Consider the following 18829-nt stretch of genomic DNA (forward strand, 5'->3'; position numbering starts at 1 on the left):
TGCGCCACCCGGAGGCCGGGGGTGCAACTACCTCTTACACATAGTTCACTTCGGTGACAAATCTCTCTTTTTTTTTTTTAACAAGTACTACTTCTGATGGGATCACACATTAGTGTGTCACATTAGCTTTATTTTTGAAAATCTGTGTATACCAAGATTGTATACACAGAGTTTGTAATTGCAGAGAAATACTGAATTAATTTTGGGCATTTCATTTTCGAGCAGGAAGCTCAGAAAACCCTTTGGGGTTTAACAGGTTAAAAGAAAAGCAAAATCCACATTTCATTTTCAGTTTATACTGTAAATATTCCCGTTTGTTAATGCAAATGCAGATACTGCTGATTTTGTGAACACCCTAATATTCTTTTTCTTCATTTTCAGTAAAGAAAAAAATATGAAAAAATTGTTCATGTTTCCATTTGGGATTGAATATGCACGGCTCCCAGTGCCTTTGTATATATGGAAATAAATGCTATTAAGAACATGGAACTTTTCCTCTGTTGTTTTAAACACACTGCTATTACTTTGCACATAACTGTACCAAAGACAAAACTGAAGGCAGAGAGACCAACAAACAAACGGACAGTTGCTGCAGTAAAGGTCCGACCGAGCATCTACACCTCAGTCAGTCACCGACTGCCAAAGATTTTCATCAAAGATGTAAAAATGATCATTTTATTTAAAATCATATCAGGGTGTCCAGTTATTTTCGAGACTGAAAATGGCTGTCATTTCTAAACAGTTAATGCACCAACTTTGTGAAAGCCCTAATGTGTGACACCTTAATAACTGTATTTGCATCTGTTGCTGCTTCCTGTATTTTTGAATTAAACGACCATGAGGTACAGAAATTCTAACAAAACACATCTCTGATTATTTCTGTTCCAACCCATGGTCTGCTTTTCATGGAGCACGTCATCACTTTGTCCATTTTTACTTCTTTTTTTTTGTCCTGAAACAAGCCGAGCCCACCAGCATTCTGAATGAACAGTATGATGACCAGGTCCGTGTCGACCTCATTGATAAACTCTTGATTCCAAATGTGCTCTGCCCAATCATAGGCATTGGTTGCTACCGACAACAAGAAATAAAGCAGGGCTGAACCATTTTTTAATAGGGGAGGGAGGGTAACGCTATGCAATATATTAATTTTTTAGAATTTATATTCAACGTTAATTGCAGCTAGGCTCAAAGTGTTAATGCTAGCTTATTTTAATAAACAACATGTCATATGCAAACAACTAGGGTGTGGCAAAGATTATTTTAGGGTGGCACATGCCCACCCAATGCCACCCCTGTAGATCCACCCCTATCAGTACTGAACTTGCTGTCTCAGAAAGTGAAAACCAAACTAGAGCTCAAAGTAGTGCTCAAAGGCTGAAAATAACAGGCATAAACACTGAGTTTGTTCTTAGAAAATCTTTCTGTATTTACAACTTTGAACAGCAAAGCAGCTACAAACAAAGAGTTCTTATATACACAGCAGCACAAGATGTTAAAATGAATGCTAAAACTATACGGTATTTACAGATGGACTACAGCGGAAAGTACAGACTAAGAACAAGTTTTATCACAAAACGTCTGGTACTCGACACAGTATCACAAATTCAATGAGCTGTACAGTTAAAAACCAAAAAATGGCAAATCTACATGAAATCCAATGTTTCTCCAATCGAGAGGCACTGAATTAAAATGTATTTACATTATATATACATGTTATAGTGTATAAGCATGTATGTTTTCATACATATATAGCTACCTGTGGTGCAAAAGCAGCAAAAGAAATTAGAATGTATGGAATTGAATACTACAAAGGAAAAAAACAAAAAATGTTTGTGCTAAATGGGCTGACTGACAAAAAGGTTACACCATACATAACTAATATACTGGCAAAAACAAAGATTGAGCGCAAGGAAGTAATGTTTGCTCAAAGTCCTAACGGTCCTAACGGTTACGTCAGTCATTTAAAAGAAAAGAGAAAAAAAGAGATTGTCAATAATACTTCAAGTTCATGCAAAGATATAAACCATTAAAACAAACAAACAAAAAAGAACTTTTCCCTGTTGACCAACCAGCTGTGCAGCTTTCCCTTCATCGTGACACAGAAGGTGCAACATAAGAGGGAGGGCGGGGCTTCCTGTGCGGATTATGGAACAGTTAGAACGCAGTACGGGCACTTGGTGGGGAGGTACAGTCTCAGAGTCAGCCTCATCCTGGTTGGAAAAGCCGCTTGTTGTGGCAGTGCTGGGTGGTGGTGGTGTGGAGGTGTTAGAGGTGGTGGTGAGGGTGGTGCTGATGACACTGCTGCTGCTGGTGTTGGTGCTTGTGCAACTGGCAGCAGGTGTAGTGGCCTGCTCCTCTTTGGGCTGCTTACTGGCAAACTCAGTGATGCTAAAGACAAATTGGAGGCAGCCCAGTTTGATGTAGCTGCCATGGTGGAGCAGGGCCGTGCCCTCCCAGCCCGCCCCGCTGCCTCCAATTAGACTGGAGCTACTCGCTTTGCAGCTACAAGACGGCTCAGCACCACCCTGACATTGGCTACTCATCACTCCTCCTACTGGCAGCAACCCCACCATGGAGTTGGCTCCCTCGTCCTCTTCCCGTTTCTTACTGCGACCTACGCAAAGAAGAAATGCAGCAGGTCTGAGAAAGACGTCTGTACAGACTAGTGTCACAGTAAACTCCATTAATGTGGAGACGATGCAACCATGAAAAGATTTCACTGATTACATTTTATCCACAAAATAAAAAATGAACACTTTGTTTTGAAAATGAGACTAAAATCATGTGGAAAGCTGAACTCTGGCAAACATGTTTTACACTCATCATCTATAAACAGTTTCAGAGAAATTTGATTTAATGCTGTTTCACACTGCAGCTCTTTACTAATTAAACATCTGTCCAAATGATCTTTAATAACAGATTAAGACTGGAAGCTTTATGTGATACCAGCAACATTCAGATTTTACATAACGTGGTCTGCCACAGAACAAGTATATCTGACTGCTCATTTTAGCACTTTATTTATTTACCTTTCTCATTGCTACAATGCCACATGCACCAAGTTTACCACTGTACTGTACGTTTACTACATCCTTACTTTTACTTTGAAATTGCAACTGATAATAATAAGACAACCCGTTCTTTCCCATTTGGTGTTTTCTCTACCAGCAGGCTCGCTGGCTAGATCGCCATTATGGATGGAGATGAACTCCAACACCAAACTCATGGTTTGTTTTGTTCCCTGCACTTCAAGCTGGCACTCTAACCAGAACCTACAACAGACGGAGAACTGGTTCGTGTGCAGTTCTCCAACAATGAGAATACAATGAGCTCACTGGGACTCAGAGCAGAACAAGAGCCAGCAGCTGCAGTCCAAGAACATGGGCTGACTGAAGACAGCTAATGATGATGTTCACTTATTTATTTTAGTTTTATATTAAGCTAATATTATTCACTTAAAAATAAGCACGCATAGCTCAGCACATCTCATAGGCTACTGTAAGGTATGAATTACAGCAAGAAGGTGATAAGTTTTCTTGTCATTGGTTCACTGCACTGCATAAACTAATTACATGTACCCATTAAGAATGACAAATGTGACCTTGACCACAATTTGGATGAAGAACACTAAAAGCTGACCAATACTGCAGGAGCAGTGTCAGTGTAACAAACAGGACACTGACATTAAGCACATGGGGGGCTACACTTCCTGAAATTCTAGCCAAACTAAAAATGATTCTTTTCAGTATTAGAGTATAAATTAAAGTATTCCTTTAACTTACAGAAGCAATGATGTTATGATTTCTTCACAAATAAAATTTTAACCATTTTAACCAGAACACATACAGATGAGTGGCTAAGTGGAAGAAGATGGGTGGATATTCATAAAAGGTTCATACAAAATCTATGAGCGACGACCTCATCAGCAGTCCAAGTCAAACTGGGCACACAGACCTGGGTTCCTTCAAGCCAATCCAAACAGATGAAGGAGATGTACTTACGAATGATTCCTTGGACTTTGGCTACCAGGCCACCGGGTGGACATGGTGAGGTCTTCTCAGAGAAATCGCATGAGTACAGGACATTATCCACTGTGGTGCCATGCTCGCTATAGTTCAGAAGCTCATAATGCTTGGTATTCTGAAGGACGACAAACACACACACACAATTTACATCTTGGTCACTAACAACCACAGGAGTGCTCTGCAGAGTGATGTAGTTTAACGGCCTCACCTCATCATAGAAAATACAGGCATGTTTCCCCGATACGTAGTTGCAGTGACCGTAGTTTGTAAGGCACACATCCATGTCAGCACCTTAGAGAAACAGTTAAAGACTTAAACACCCTTTCCCACAACACAAAGAATACAGATTTGCAACATGGATTTTTTTTCTGCAATATTGACGTGTCAAAATGTATTTTAATGACCTGCACTCCAATGTGACATATTGTGTTTTTGTTCAGTAGTTTCTATTCCACATGGTCCTGTTGTGACCCTCACAGGTCTAAGAACTTACTTTCACAGACAACTTGCTTAAAATACTCCGATTTAAAGATGACGGTATCAACTATCACTCAACCTGACTAATGATGCAGAGATTGGGAGCTAGTACAGGCTCCGTATATTATTATATTATACTCTGTCGTGTACTGCTGCCTGTCGTGCAGAAGTACAGTCATGGTTAAAAGTGTATGAAACACTAAGCAAACCATTGTTGCTTCCATAGAAATAAAGATGACAAGTAGCAGGTACATACTGCTAATCAAACACAACTGATTAACTGATTATCAGCATGAGTGACCACCTCTATAAACTCAGAAGCATTCTGGTGTGTGTCAACATAATGCCAAAGAGGAAAGATGTCTTAAAGAATAAATGAGTGCTGCATGTCAGTATCTGAAGTTGCATGAAGCCAGTCCCAAACACGCTCATAATTCTACCATGAGAAAGATTATTCACTATTCAAGTGGAAAACATGCAAGACAGCTGCAAAATATTCCCAGGAGCTAAAGTCCAAAAAAAGTCACCAAGGATCAGGCAGTGCAATGACTCCAAGCACATCAGCAAATCTGTCTGGTGGTTCTGCAAGCTGATGAATGATGGGGTGTTGTTAGTTTTTCCACACACTGCTTTTGCTTCACTTCCCATTTTTATATCTGTAAGAGTGATTAGCTCAGAGCCAAGACACCAAACCAGGGGCCCTGGTACACCTGCTGTGTTGGCAGCTTTGCGTGTCACCAGTAATACCATCACACAGCTATATCCATTCATGCTAGCTGTTACGGTGCATGTACGTGCTGCAGTATTCTTCTGAACAATAGGTGTTGCCCGTCCTCCAAATCAGCGCTGGTATAGAAGGAGAAGAAGTCAAAGTTGGAAGCCAAGGAATTTTAAAGTTTCTGCCAAGTTTCAACATCTCCCTCTGTGAAACCTGTGAATCTCTAAACTTCTGTACTGATATGATGTTAGGATGCCATTAAAAACAGACTTTAACCCAGCTGCAGCAGCAGTGCAACAACACACCAGATTATAAAAATGGAGAAGTGCATGACCAGCAGAGATGACAGCTTACAACATGTAACATCAACTTTGCTGTACGGTGACATTTGCCAGGCACCACACAGCAGGTATGATGGGGCCCTACCTATGTTCTACTTCGGTCTTACTAAACTTTAGTCACAAGGCAAGAATATAACCTAAATCAAACATGATTAACTGCAGTTTGGTGAACTGGTATGATTTCAAAAAACTACGTGAGACCAGCTTTAATACTGTTCTCCTACGTGAACCTTTCCCCATCAAAGGTGAAACCTAAGAGTGGCTCAGAGCCAGGGCACAGAATGCAGCAGGGTCAAAGTCACAGCGACTGAATGTCCTACCTGATCCTATGTGTAACGTCCTATAGCACATGCTGACAGCTGCTCCTCTTCCTGTCAGAGGGTAAAAGACCGCTCTGGCTTGCACCTTTTCTGACCTGGAAGGAGGAGAGTGTAGGTTTTAATAATTAGAACAAAACAGCAATCAAACAGCAGAAAAACTGACTTCTTGACAAGTAAACAGACTAAACTGTAGTGCAAAGGTGTCTTACTGTTTGGGTGGGGTGCTGAGGTTTTTGGGGTAGTGCTGGTGGTGGGGGGAGGTTGAGTACTGGGCACTTTGGGAGCAAAGAGCTGCTGGATCCTCTGATGGGCCAAGAGCTTGATCATCTCTGCATCCAGTTTGTCCAGCTCGATCGATGTGCACAAAAACACAAACACACACAACCGCTAGAAGCTAATTACATCTTCGTGTGCTTCATAGCAGAACACAGCAATACGAAGGCTCTTAAACTGTCACATGTGGCCACAGAGTGACAAACTCACCCCCATCCTCCTCTTTTCCATCCTTCATGCAGCTGGACAGGTTGGTGATGGAGGACAGTGTGTTGGGCAGCAGTGAGTCCGTCAGTGCAGGAGCAGCCTTTATGTCTGAGGGACAGGAGAGGAAAAAAGAGACAAACTGATGAGATGAGATAAAAGAAGGACCAGAAAAAAGACAGTTTTTGATATTTTACTATAAAGGAAAAAAGTGCACAGGAACTATTACTGAGATAGAAGGCAAAGCAAGTTGTATCTGAATAACTTTTTTTTCTTCATAACTCAGTAACTGAAAATAAAATGTGCTCTTAAATGGCCATGTATCCTTTTGGTAAATGGGGCTGCACGACACAAAATATGCAAGAAAACTGTTAGCACTATCGATTATGTCAGCAGTGAGTATTCAATTAATAGCAACAGTAAACATTCAAAAGAGAGAAAACTCAGGTCTTTTAAAATGAACTTTTCATTTGTTTCCACTTTAGAAAATGCTTGTTTTGATAGTTTAACAATACACAGTATCTGCCAAAAGAGCTCAAGTCTTTCACTGTATTTACATCCCATATCACAATCACATTTCCACTTTCTTGAAGAAACATTTTCCTAAAGACAAAAAACTGATAAATTATTAAAAGTAGAAATAACAGCATCACAATTTTAAGTGATCTGCCAAATAAAATAAGCTATGCATCCCATCCATCCTAGACTGAGGCATGAAATAAAAAGGCCTTCTTCCCATCTGCTTGGAGCTCTTTCTTACATTATAAGGGGGAAAAAAGAGTTCTGACAGTATTGCATCTCCTGGATGAAGCAGAGTTGGTCAGTGTGCACGCGTGTGAATGCATGTGTGTTAAAGTGTGCGAGTGAATGTGTGTAAGCCTTCAAACAAGCATGTAGTGCCTGCAGTGAAGAAAGGTGAGCATATAACCATTCTCAGTTCTGAGGCCTTCTCTGTGCTTTAATGCAAAACAGACTTTATGAAAGTGGAGATGTTAATACTAATAATAATTCAGCCTAACAGCATGACTATTAACACAATTTCTTAATGTTAAAAATGTATTTATATTAATTTAAATATGTAAAATAATGTTGCTATAGCCTCAAATTAAATGTTCTCTCATGCACACCATGGCCCCCGTTCTATGTATAATGAGGAGAGAGTAACGTAATGATTACTTGAGTATATTATTACTATTAGTATCATTATTATTATTATTAGCTGTATAAAGTGATACATTAAGACTGCAGCTTTGACATTTCTGATGATGTGTACCTGGAGTAGGTGCTGATCCAAACTTTACTGTGTCGTGCTCCTGGCTGCCTCTAGATGGTGCATCTGTGAAGGAACTGCTGGTGATTGAGAAGGAGGGCTTTTCATCGGTGCTCACACACTCCTCCTGGGGCTCTGTCTGGCTCCTGTGGTTCTGTTGGCCACTGTGGGGCCATATCGTGGGGGCAGTAGGGCAGTTCTGTTGGGCACATGCATTTACAGTGCTCTCGGGTTCCTTCTTAACCGTTTCTGTTCCTATGTGGTTCACCAGTCCAGAGGCAGAAGCTGATGGCGTTTTCCCAGGCTTCAGTCTGTTCTGTAGCTCAGCCTGCCTGCAGGAATCTGAGGCACTGTTACAGTCTACAGGTCCATTGGCTCTGGGAGGCTGAACCAATTCCAGAGGCCCATTAGGTTTCCTACAGTTCTGACATGGTGTCACGGTGCATTTGCAAAGAACTAGCCCTGATGGGCTGTCCTTGGAAAGAGAGGCCCCCTGGGAGTCACTGGGTGTACTGCAAGCTTTAGAGCAGGGGTCAGGGGAAGAAGTCCTTTCTAATGAGGCCTGAGTTTTCATGTCCTCTGATGTTCCACTTGATTGTGTATTTGCTTTCTGCTCAAAGTGCCACTCTGTTGATGAGGCCTTCTGTTTGATGGATAGGTGTCGCATGATACTGCACTGGAGAGCGATGACATCCTGAAGCCACTGTTCAACACAACACATGTATGTTTTTATAAAGAAGCAACCAGCAGTTCTGTTGAGAGGCCCTCCCCTTCATCAAGGATTCATTTATATCACACAAACAAACAGATACCAGAATTTATCTTTTGCTGCAATTTTCAATTAATTACTCAAAGCTCTACAGTCTGTGAAAAAAACAGACTTTCTAATGCAACTGTTGCAAAGTGCCGTGAAGCAGTTGGTTCAGCTTTCAGAACTTCTGAAACTGAATTTTCTGTTACTTTCTGATAAACACAGTACACAGGATGTGTCAGTGTTTCACTCATCTACACCAAAAATCAAACTCTCTAAAAACTTCTTGTCCAAACTCTCATCCAATCATCCAAAATGAAAAGGAAAGCAATCAATCATCCTTAACCTGCTAGGACCTGGTGTCCACATATGTGAACATCACATTTTGGGTTGGCTAGACCAAAATACTAAATTTTGCTCTACAAAGGCCTGATTTCCACATGCGAGGACGTTATACTGCCACTGTTCTATTGAAATTTAAATCGAATGTCCTCATATGTGGATCTCATTTTTCTCAGAAACAAACATCAGGTAAAAAATAAAATCTGACAATTCTTTGGTTTTACATTCATCAGGTCCCAATCAGCCCAAATAGCAAAGAGAAATTAAAAATGCATGCCATGAAAGAGTTTGGGTCTTAGGAGGTTACGCTGCTCTTCTATTAATCTCACATCCTATTACATCAGATGACACAGATTGTAGCACACAAAAGCCTGTTTCAGGGAACTATCGTTACAATCTGACTTAAAGAACATGTTAGGCAGCTGCTGGTTTCTCTTGTGCCTACCTCCTGCTGCTCAGCCTCTGTGGTGAAATGCTTTGTGGGCTGATGGTCAGGAATGCCACTACAAACCAGCTCCAGCTGGCGCACCCCTGCAGGAAGCAGCATGGGCGGAGGATTCTGGTACTGGGACTTGATGGCATCTGGCACCTGAATAAAAACACTGACTGTTAGAGACAATTTAACACTTTCTAGCAAATTAACCAGTATGTTCAGATGTGTCTAAAAATAGCATCACTTCATATACAAGTGCACAACTGCTTAAATTTCAGAAGCTGGAAAAAAGACAGAATGTCAGTATCTAGGTATTACTGTCTTAGTGTAACAGATATATTATTAAAGCCATTAATTTCCTAGATCTCCACCTGTGTTCCAGTGGCCAAGAAAAAAGGATTATATGAAATCCAACACACTGCACCGTCACACTGCACCGTCACACTGAGACGCACGTCTACCTTGATGGTTTTCTTGTTGCGCTGGTGAGTGGTGCGCCGGTTGGGAGCATTTTGTCGATGTACTCTACGCAGGAAGTCCAACTTAACTGCGTGCTGGGACAACCTGTCCTGGAACTGATCGAAGAGCTGACAGCGGCTGGACAGGCTGAGGCTCCTCTGATTCAGCTGCATAGCAAACAAAAATATATCAATAAAAATTTACATCAATAAAAGGAAAGGGAAAGCAGCTTTAGCTTAGAATCAGCACAGTGCATCTTACTACTAAGTGCTCGACATGGTTTGGACACATCCATTTGCCGGCAGGTAAAGCTGTGAGTGGAGGGTCCAGACAGTCCATGTGGAACAGGAGGGGACAGTAATCGCACTGGATCAGCGGAGCCAACCTGCAACTCCTGAGAGACCAAATAAATAGAATTAGTACCTGCTGTCATTGCTTCGGGGCTTCGTCTACTTCTTTGCACTGTGGTCTAGAACTGCTGACCTGTTGCATGAAAAGCAGATTTTGACTGGCAAAGGGACTAGACCATTGGGATCCAGTTCATGCTGAGGCCTCCTGAAGGGCTTTCCAAGCAGCTCTTCTTTTTTCCTCCGTTTACTGCTGCCTAGAAATCCAAACAAAAGAGCAACATTGAAGAAACAATCTAAACTGCATATATAAAGAGGTATTTTAAACTTAGGGTGCTGAAAGAAATCATATTTTGGTAGTCATTATGACTGACTGACCTGGTAGTGCAGTGGTGCACGTGAGCTCACTCGGCAGCTGAAACTGAGTGGGGTTTCTCTCCATAGCAGCTGCTATTAGGAGCTGAAAGGGCCTCTTGAGGAGTCGCGGTGTCGGAGCAGAAACTGTAGAACTCTCGAGCTCTGCACCCTGAACTTCATCCTCAGGCTCTGCTGCCTCCTCCTCTCCATCGTTCTGCTCCTCTGAGGGGGTTGGGGTGGATGAAGTGTTGGAATTTGGAGTCCCAGGTCGGCTGCTTGGCCTGCTGCTGGTTCTGCGGTCCAACAGTTGTACCTGGGCCACTCGTAGACCAGGACCTGCAGCTCCGGCCCCCGGAGGAAGACCGTCAAGCTGCAGCACGCCAGCGTTGAGCTCCAGCTCCACGGATGGAGAAGCAGAGCGCTTGGAGGAGGATTTCTCTGGCAGGCCGTTGGTCTGTTCAGACTTCTGTTCTCTTTTCTGTACATATTCGCAAACAAAACCCAAACACTGATTTAAAAAGCCATCACTTGACCCAGCTGTCTTAGCAAATTATAGATGAATCTCTAATCTTCCTTTCATCTCAAAAATTCTTAAAAAAATCATTTTTAAAAAGCTAACAGATCAAACTAAGGGCCGTGGTACACCTGCTGTGTTGGCAGCTTTGCGTGTCACCAGTAATACCATCACACAGCTATATCCATTCATGCTAGCTGTTACGGTGCATGTACGTGCTGCAGTATTCTTCTGAACAATAGGTGTTGCCCGTCCTCCAAATCAGCGCTGGTATAGAAGGAGAAGAAGTCAAAGTTGGAAGCCAAGGAATTTTAAAGTTTCTGCCAAGTTTCAACATCTCCCTCTGTGAAACCTGTGAATCTCTAAACTTCTGTACTGATATGATGTTAGGATGCCATTAAAAACAGACTTTAACCCAGCTGCAGCAGCAGTGCAACAACACACCAGATTATAAAAATGGAGAAGTGCATGACCAGCAGAGATGACAGCTTACAACATGTAACATCAATTTTGCTGTACGGTGACATTTGCCAGGCACCACACAGCAGGTATGATGGGGCCCTACCTATGTTCTACTTCGGTCTTACTAAACTTTAGTCACAAGGCAAGAATATAACCTAAATCAAACATGATTAACTGCAGTTTGGTGAACTGGTATGATTTCAAAAAACTACGTGAGACCAGCTTTAATACTGTTCTCCTACGTGAACCTTTCCCCATCAAAGGTGAAACCTAAGAGTGGCTCAGAGCCAGGGCACAGAATGCAGCAGGGTCAAAGTCACAGCGACTGAATGTCCTACCTGATCCTATGTGTAACGTCCTATAGCACATGCTGACAGCTGCTCCTCTTCCTGTTAGAGGGTAAAAGACCGCTCTGGCTTGCACCTTTTCTGACCTGGAAGGAGGAGAGTGTAGGTTTTAATAATTAGAACAAAACAGCAGTCAAACAGCAGAAAAACTGACTTCTTGACAAGTAAACAGACTAAACTGTAGTGCAAAGGTGTCTTACTGTTTGGGTGGGGTGCTGAGGTTTTTGGGGTAGTGCTGGTGGTGGGGGGAGGTTGAGTACTGGGCACTTTGGGAGCAAAGAGCTGCTGGATCCTCTGATGGGCCAAGAGCTTGATCATCTCTGCATCCAGTTTGTCCAGCTCGATCGATGTGCACAAAAACACAAACACACACAACCGCTAGAAGCTAATTACATCTTCGTGTGCTTCATAGCAGAACACAGCAATACGAAGGCTCTTAAACTGTCACATGTGGCCACAGAGTGACAAACTCACCCCCATCCTCCTCTTTTCCATCCTTCATGCAGCTGGACAGGTTGGTGATGGAGGGCAGTGTGTTGGGCAGCAGTGAGTCCGTCAGTGCAGGAGCAGCCTTTATGTCTGAGGGACAGGAGAGGAAAAAAGAGACAAATTGATGAGATGAGATAAAAGAAGGACCAGAAAAAAGACAGTTTTTGATATTTTATTATAAAGGAAAAAAGTGCACAGGAACTATTACTGAGATAGAAGGCAAAGCAAGTTGTATCTGAATAACTTTTTTTTCTTCATAACTCAGTAACTGAAAATAAAATGTGCTCTTAAATGGCCATGTATCCTTTTGGTAAATGGGGCTGCACGACACAAAATATGCAAGAAAACTGTTAGCACTATCGATTATGTCAGCAGTGAGTATTCAATTAATAGCAACAGTAAACATTCAAAAGAGAGAAAACTCAGGTCTTTTAAAATGAACTTTTCATTTGTTTCCACTTTAGAAAATGCTTGTTTTGATAGTTTAACAATACACAGTATCTGCCAAAAGAGCTCAAGTCTTTCACTGTATTTACATCCCATATCACAATCACATTTCCACTTTCTTGAAGAAACATTTTCCTAAAGACAAAAAACTGATAAATTATTAAAAGTAGAAATAACAGCATCACAATTTTAAGTGATCTGCCAAATAAAATAAGCTATGCATCCCATCCATCCTAGACTGAGGCATGAAATAAAAAGGCCTTCTTCCCATCTGCTTGGAGCTCTTTCTTACATTATAAAGGGGAAAAAAGAGTTCTGACAGTATTGCATCTCCTGGATGAAGCAGAGTTGGTCAGTGTGCACGCGTGTGAATGCATGTGTGTTAAAGTGTGCGAGTGAATGTGTGTAAGCCTTCAAACAAGCATGTAGTGCCTGCAGTGAAGAAAGGTGAGCATATAACCATTCTCAGTTCTGAGGCCTTCTCTGTGCTTTAATGCAAAACAGACGTTATGAAAGTGGAGATGTTAATACTAGGGCTGCCACGATTAGTCGACTAGTCACGATTACGTCGACTATCAAAATCGTCGACGACTGATTTAATAGTCGACGCTGCGTTTGAAGCATCACAAAAGACGCAGGAATAAGTAGTAGGATTTAAGAGTGTAATAACGGACTGAAACAGAAGATGGCAGCACTGTATGTACAAGGATGCCAGCTGCCGTTAAACCCCAAAGAAGAAGAAGCTGTATCCCAGAATTCATAGCGCAGCCCAGCTCAGTTTACAACAATGGCGGCAGCTAGTTATTTTTAATATTACTCTTATTATTCTTTCTGGGTCACAAAATAAATGATTAAAATATTTTCAGGCGAGAATGTAACTGTATAAACCTCAAATATTTGCTCAGTTTATCAAGACACCACATATTTTCAGAAGCGCTCCGACGTTTTCGGAGACGTCTGTTACCCACTAGCTCGATAGCTAACCGGGGGCAAGGCTCACTAGAGCCCGTGAGAACACCGGACTCCCGCAAATCGTTTTCAAACCCACCGCCGTCTTTCGCTACTCAGGTTAAATATATATAAGTCACTTAGATAACTTCAAAATGTTATTGTTTGGCTTTTTTTTAGTATTTTATTTGTTCCTGAGTAAATCGGTTTGGCTGAGCTTAAAGTTATAGTTTTTACACAGCTGACTAAACGTCAAGCAGACAACTGATTATCAGAAATGTGAGATGCTCGAGAATATACTCCGGTGTCCCATTATATTTTAGATAGCAAGGAGCAGACGGCTGAGTTTATTAAACTTCACCGAAACAATCTGCAAATTTCATTAAAATTTAATAAACTATCATCTTGTCTTTATTTTTAGTTAGCACATACCTTAAACACTTAAAGCTGTAAGCTAATGATAGATATATAAGAGCAGATGCTGCTGGTGGAATAAGCTGTATGTTTTACGTCCAATAGATGATGATCTGATTAGTCGACTAATCGCAAAAATAATCGGTGACTAGTCGACTATCAAAATAATCGTTTGTGGCAGCCCTAGTTAATACTAATAATAATTCAGCCTAACAGCATGACTATTAACACAATTTCTTGAAGTTAAAAATGTATTTATATTAATTTAAATATGTAAAATAATGTTGCTATAGCCTCAAATTAAATGTTCTCTCATGCACACCATGGCCCCCGTTACATGTATAATGAGGAGAGAGTAACGTAATGATTACTTGAGTATATTATTACTATTAGTATCATTATTATTATTATTAGCTGTATAAAGTGATACATTTAGACTGCAGCTTTGACATTTCTGATGATGTGTACCTGGAGTAGGTGCTGATCCAAACTTTACTGTGTCGTGCTCCTGGCTGCCTCTAGATGGTGCATCTGTGAAGGAACTGCTGGTGATTGAGAAGGAGGGCTTTTCATCGGTGCTCACACACTCCTCCTGGGGCTCTGTCTGGCTCCTGTGGTTCTGTTGGCCACTGTGGGGCCATATCGTGGGGGCAGTGGGGCAGTTCTGTTGAGCACATGCATTTACAGTGCTCTCGGGTTCCTTCTTAACCGTTTCTGTTCCTATGTGGTTCACCAGTCCAGAGGCAGAAGCTGATGGCGTTTTCCCAGGCTTCAGTCTGTTCTGTAGCTCAGCCTTTTTCATGTCCTCTGATGTTCCACTTGATTGTGTATTTGCTTCTCAAAGTGCCACTCTGTTGATGAGGCCTTCTGTTTGATGGATAGGTGTCGCATGATACTGCACTGGAGAGCGATGACATCCTGAATCCAGCTGAAACTGAGTGGGGTTTCTCTCCATAGCAGCCGCTATTAGGAGCTGAAAGAGTCTCTTGAGGAGTCGCAGGGTCGGAGCAGAAACTGTAGAACTCTCGAGCTCTGCACCCTGAACTTCATCCTCAGGCTCTGCTGCCTCCTCCTCTCCATCGTTCTGCTCCTCTGAGGGGGTTGGGGTGGATGAAGTGTTGGAATTTGGAGTCCCAGGTCGGCTGCTTGGTCTGCTGCTGGTTCTGCGGTCCAATAGTCGTACCTGGGCCACTCGTAGACCAGGGCCTGCAGCTCCGGCCCCCGGAGGAAGACCGTCAAGCTGCAGCCGGCCAGCGTTGAGCTGCAGCTCCACGGATGGAGAAGCGGAGCGCTTGGAGGAGGATTTCTCTGGCAGGTCGTTGGTCTGTTCAGACTTCTGTTCTGTACATAGTCACACAAAAAAACCAAACACTGATTTAAAAAGCCATCTCTTGACCCTGCTGTCCTACCTAGTTAGAGGCGAATCGCCAACCTTCCTTTTATCTCAAAAATTCTTGAAAAAATAATTTTTAAAAAGCTAACAGATAATTTTCAGAGGAATGGCTTATTTGAACAGTTTCAGTCAGATTTCAGATCTCATCACAGCACAGAAACAGCTTTAGTGAAGGTTACACATCATCTTCTCATGGCCTCAGTGCAACGTTCAATACTTTTGACCGTAATATTTTATTAAAGCAATTAGAGCATCCTGTAGGTATTGATTTCTGCAGTGGTTTGTATCATATTTATCTAAGGTTAATTATGGATGTGCTAGGACCAATTCTGTTTACAATTTAAATGCAGTATCATCAGAAGGCATAGTATACATTTTCACTGCTATGCAGAGGACACCCAACTTTATTTATCCATGAAGCCAGGTAACACACACCAATTAGTTAAACTGCAGGAATGTCTTAAAGGCATAAAGACCTGGATGGCCGCTAATTTTCTGCTTCTAAATTCAGATCAAACTGAGGTTATTGTACTCGGCCCTGAGAATCTTAGAAATATGGTATCTAACCAGATTCTTACTCTGGATGGCATTACCTTGGCCTCCAGTAACACTGTGAGGAACCCTGGAGTCATTATTGACCAGGATATGTCCTTCAATGCACATATTAAACAAATATCTAGAACTGATTTCTTCCAATTCTAATCTTTGCGTAATATCTCTGAAATAAGAAATATCCTGTCTCAGAGTGACGCTGAAAAACTACTTCATGCATTTATTACTTCTAGGCTGGACTAGATGTTTTCTAATATTTTGGGACATCATTTTAGAGACAGAACATTACTTCTTACTTACCACATTGTTCATTCTCGCCAAAGTCTGAGATGCAGCAGACGATAATTTACACTTTGCACTGTCTTCATGGATTATTGGTTCATTTTACGCAGATTATATAATAAAGTCAGTCTTGTATTCCTTGCAGTCATATCAAACACACAGGCCAGCACCAAGAAATAAAGAAAAGTGCAAGACGCACTGAAAACGCTGACCTGTGTATCTCAATAATAAAAAAAACTATATACATATGTACAGAAATAACTCCTCAGACTAGCCGCATCATGATGGTCTCTGTGTAAGATGGAGAGGTGTTTCCAGCCTTTCCAGACACAGCGCAGACATGAGGAGTTAGAAAGTTTGCTCCAAAGCACGAGGAAACATCCATATGTAACATCCATATGCCATATGTCCAGGAAAGGCTTCATTACTGATCACAGCCGGAGACGTTTCCTTGGTGGAGTGGGGCTCCTGCTGCTGCTCTCCTCCTCTGCAGGCTTCCTCTTTGCACCCTGTGTAAACCTCTTCAGAAACTGGCAGAGCACCGACATGATTACTCTGCCGTCAGAGGTGCAGTCCGTAACTCTCCATCGATTTGTCATTTCCCTTTCCTCTGTGCAATACACAGTGGAAATGACTCTGGTGATGGTGTCGCCGTCGACATCCAGGGTGCAGACGCAGTTCCTCTGATCTGCCTTCAGGACAGAAAGATCTGCCTTCTCTGGAAGCAGAGGTGTGAGGAACCGTGAATGGAGGTGGGACCCTGCAGGCGGCACAATTAAACCAGCTGGTGAGTTGGTAGGAGGAGATGGAGTGGTGTTCTCCAACTGACTCTCTGGCACATGGGTGAAAGGTGTCGTCAGCAGCAGTTTGTTAAAGAATCCCCTGAAGGCAATATAAGGAAACGCCTTCGTCCCCGTAACCAGGTTATGGTTTAACGAGAGGACCAGATTTTTCATAGAGTCCACATGGCTGGGGCTCAAAGGACGGTTCCTCAGGTTAGTGATGAACATCTGGCGTACGCTGACAGGACTCACCAGCTCAGCTACGAGAAAACAAAAAGATCATCTGTGTTAATCGTGACATAATCAGACAAATTACGGATTTAAATGTCAAAACATGGCTTTATATCATCATATGCTATTTCTACACACAGGCAATGAGAGGCCCGCAGCAGAACTCACTCTTTATGAAAGCCTTAAGATTGGTAGAAGGTGAGAAAAATGGTTTTGCACTGTACATGACTAAATTTCATGTTTTAAACCAACGATCACAGCACCAAACTCTGCTTGTTAGCATGTTCAGACAGTAAAAATGTCCTGATGATAGAATTCATTTGCAAATTCACATTTTAGCTGCATGTAAATTAAAAATGTACAACTCATAGTAAAGAATAACTTTACTACTACTTTAACATTTCATGATAAATGAATGTCATCCATAATATTTGTGAATTATGGACACATTGTCAGTAAGGCTGCATAGAGTTTCAGTGATGTTTAATAATGAATTCATGTTCAGCACTTATTCTTATTTTATTTAAGCATCAGTCTGTTGAAAATAAAACAGCTAAAGTCAGGTGAGAAACCTCCAACTTGCTTATTGCATGCACACAGTTTCGATTTCTCACCGAGCACATAACATACATCTGGACACCTGTACAGACACGGCAATACACAATGCACTCACATAAATATGATATACTTGATTCAGCATCAGTAGCTATAACTGATTTTGCACATAATGCGTGCAAGATCAAATTTTGGCCACATCTCCGAGGACTCCCTAACCTCCCTCAAAATTTCCCAGCTTTATAAACGCAACGACTGCCTCTGTGAACTCTCACAGCTCCATCATGCTTCTATACAGATTCGTAATTTATTAACTTTATCGTCTAATTCAGGGCCAGTTGCTAAAACATGTAAACTCAAACCCTCCACATACAAAAACAGGACTCCAGGATGACCGCACTGACGTCAGACGTCAGCCTCCCGCAGGTTCTAATGACTGACGTCGTTTCCATGGCGCGTGCATTAAATTGAGTGTTTGTTTTTGTTTTTTTAGCATTTTTCAAACCAAAATTGCCCAAAATTGCAGTTTCTAAAGTTGGACATATTTCACCTGAAATGCTCACACTCATGAAATCTTCCTCACTTTAAAGTAATAAAAGGCCAGTCTAAGGTGTATTTGTTTGCTTAAATATTCTATTATACTTATTAGCTTACTAAGCTTTACCATAGCGCTCATCGAGAATACGGGTGACACCAATGGAGAGCAGGTACCGCTCACGCCGTACTCCACCGGAGCTCATTTTTGGGTTGTTTGAATCCTCGTTTCAAACACTAGCTTTAAAACTTTGGAAACAAACAGGTTTTCACAGCGCTATTAAACAGACCTCCTGCTCGCACTCTCATGTGAAAATCAAATTCGAACGTTGGCTTCTGCTTTTATACCTGCCGCGCTACACGTCATCCTCGTCACCTTGACTCCCAGGGTCACGCAGGCGACGCGGAGTGATTCAGAATAAGTTTCCTATAATTATCAGATTTTTAAAAATAATAATTCTCATTTAGTTTCGCAGTTTCTAATCATAAGTATTTTAATTATTGAATTATTGTAATATGTAATGTTTTTTTGATCATTAATTCGCCTCCTTATAAACAA

At 41.7% G+C, this 18829-nt stretch overlaps 2 protein-coding genes across 2 annotated transcripts; both read right to left on the reverse strand.

The window, feature by feature from the left end:
• Positions 1 to 1404: 1404 nt before the first annotated feature.
• Positions 1405 to 14743, reverse strand: LOC146374326 (PHD finger protein 12-like). Its single transcript, XM_084950169.1, has 16 exons — positions 14410 to 14743; positions 12118 to 12222; positions 11844 to 11982; positions 11720 to 11729; positions 10342 to 10798; positions 10100 to 10220; positions 9878 to 10010; positions 9619 to 9783; positions 9170 to 9313; positions 7635 to 8334; positions 6360 to 6472; positions 6094 to 6232; positions 5885 to 5974; positions 4237 to 4319; positions 4005 to 4143; positions 1405 to 2617 (listed from the first exon to the last, which is right to left on the reverse strand). The coding sequence occupies exons 1-16, from the start codon at positions 14741 to 14743 to the stop codon at positions 2010 to 2012; spliced, it is 3480 nt and encodes a 1159-aa protein (XP_084806295.1). The 3' UTR covers positions 1405 to 2009.
• LOC146374327 (uncharacterized) lies at positions 11635 to 18575 on the reverse strand. Its single transcript, XM_084951750.1, has 5 exons — positions 18401 to 18575; positions 16187 to 17210; positions 14410 to 15282; positions 11844 to 12222; positions 11635 to 11729 (listed from the first exon to the last, which is right to left on the reverse strand). The coding sequence occupies exons 1-2, from the start codon at positions 18474 to 18476 to the stop codon at positions 16600 to 16602; spliced, it is 687 nt and encodes a 228-aa protein (XP_084807876.1). The 5' UTR covers positions 18477 to 18575; the 3' UTR covers positions 11635 to 11729; positions 11844 to 12222; positions 14410 to 15282; positions 16187 to 16599.
• Positions 18576 to 18829: the final 254 nt, after the last annotated feature.

This window comes from Perissodus microlepis, chromosome 14 (assembly GCF_051167445.1).
Source record: "Perissodus microlepis isolate ML-2025 ecotype Zambia chromosome 14, ASM5116744v1, whole genome shotgun sequence".
Classification (NCBI taxonomy): Eukaryota; Metazoa; Chordata; class Actinopteri; order Cichliformes; family Cichlidae; genus Perissodus; species Perissodus microlepis.

Coding starts and splice junctions, on each gene's coding strand:
- LOC146374326 (XM_084950169.1), bottom strand. CDS start 14,743: ATGAAAAAGGCTGAGCTACAGAACAGACTGAAGCCTGGGAAAACGCCA. Junction 11,983..12,117: donor TGGAAAAGAGGAGGATGGGG/GTGAGTTTGTCA, acceptor ACATCGATCGAG/CTGGACAAACTGGATGCAGA. Junction 8,335..9,169: donor CAGAGGCTGAGCAGCAGGAG/GTAGGCACAAGA, acceptor TGTGTTGAACAG/TGGCTTCAGGATGTCATCGC.
- LOC146374327 (XM_084951750.1), bottom strand. CDS start 18,476: ATGAGCTCCGGTGGAGTACGGCGTGAGCGGTACCTGCTCTCCATTGGT. Junction 17,211..18,400: donor TATTCTCGATGAGCGCTATG/GTAAAGCTTAGT, acceptor GTTTTCTCGTAG/CTGAGCTGGTGAGTCCTGTC.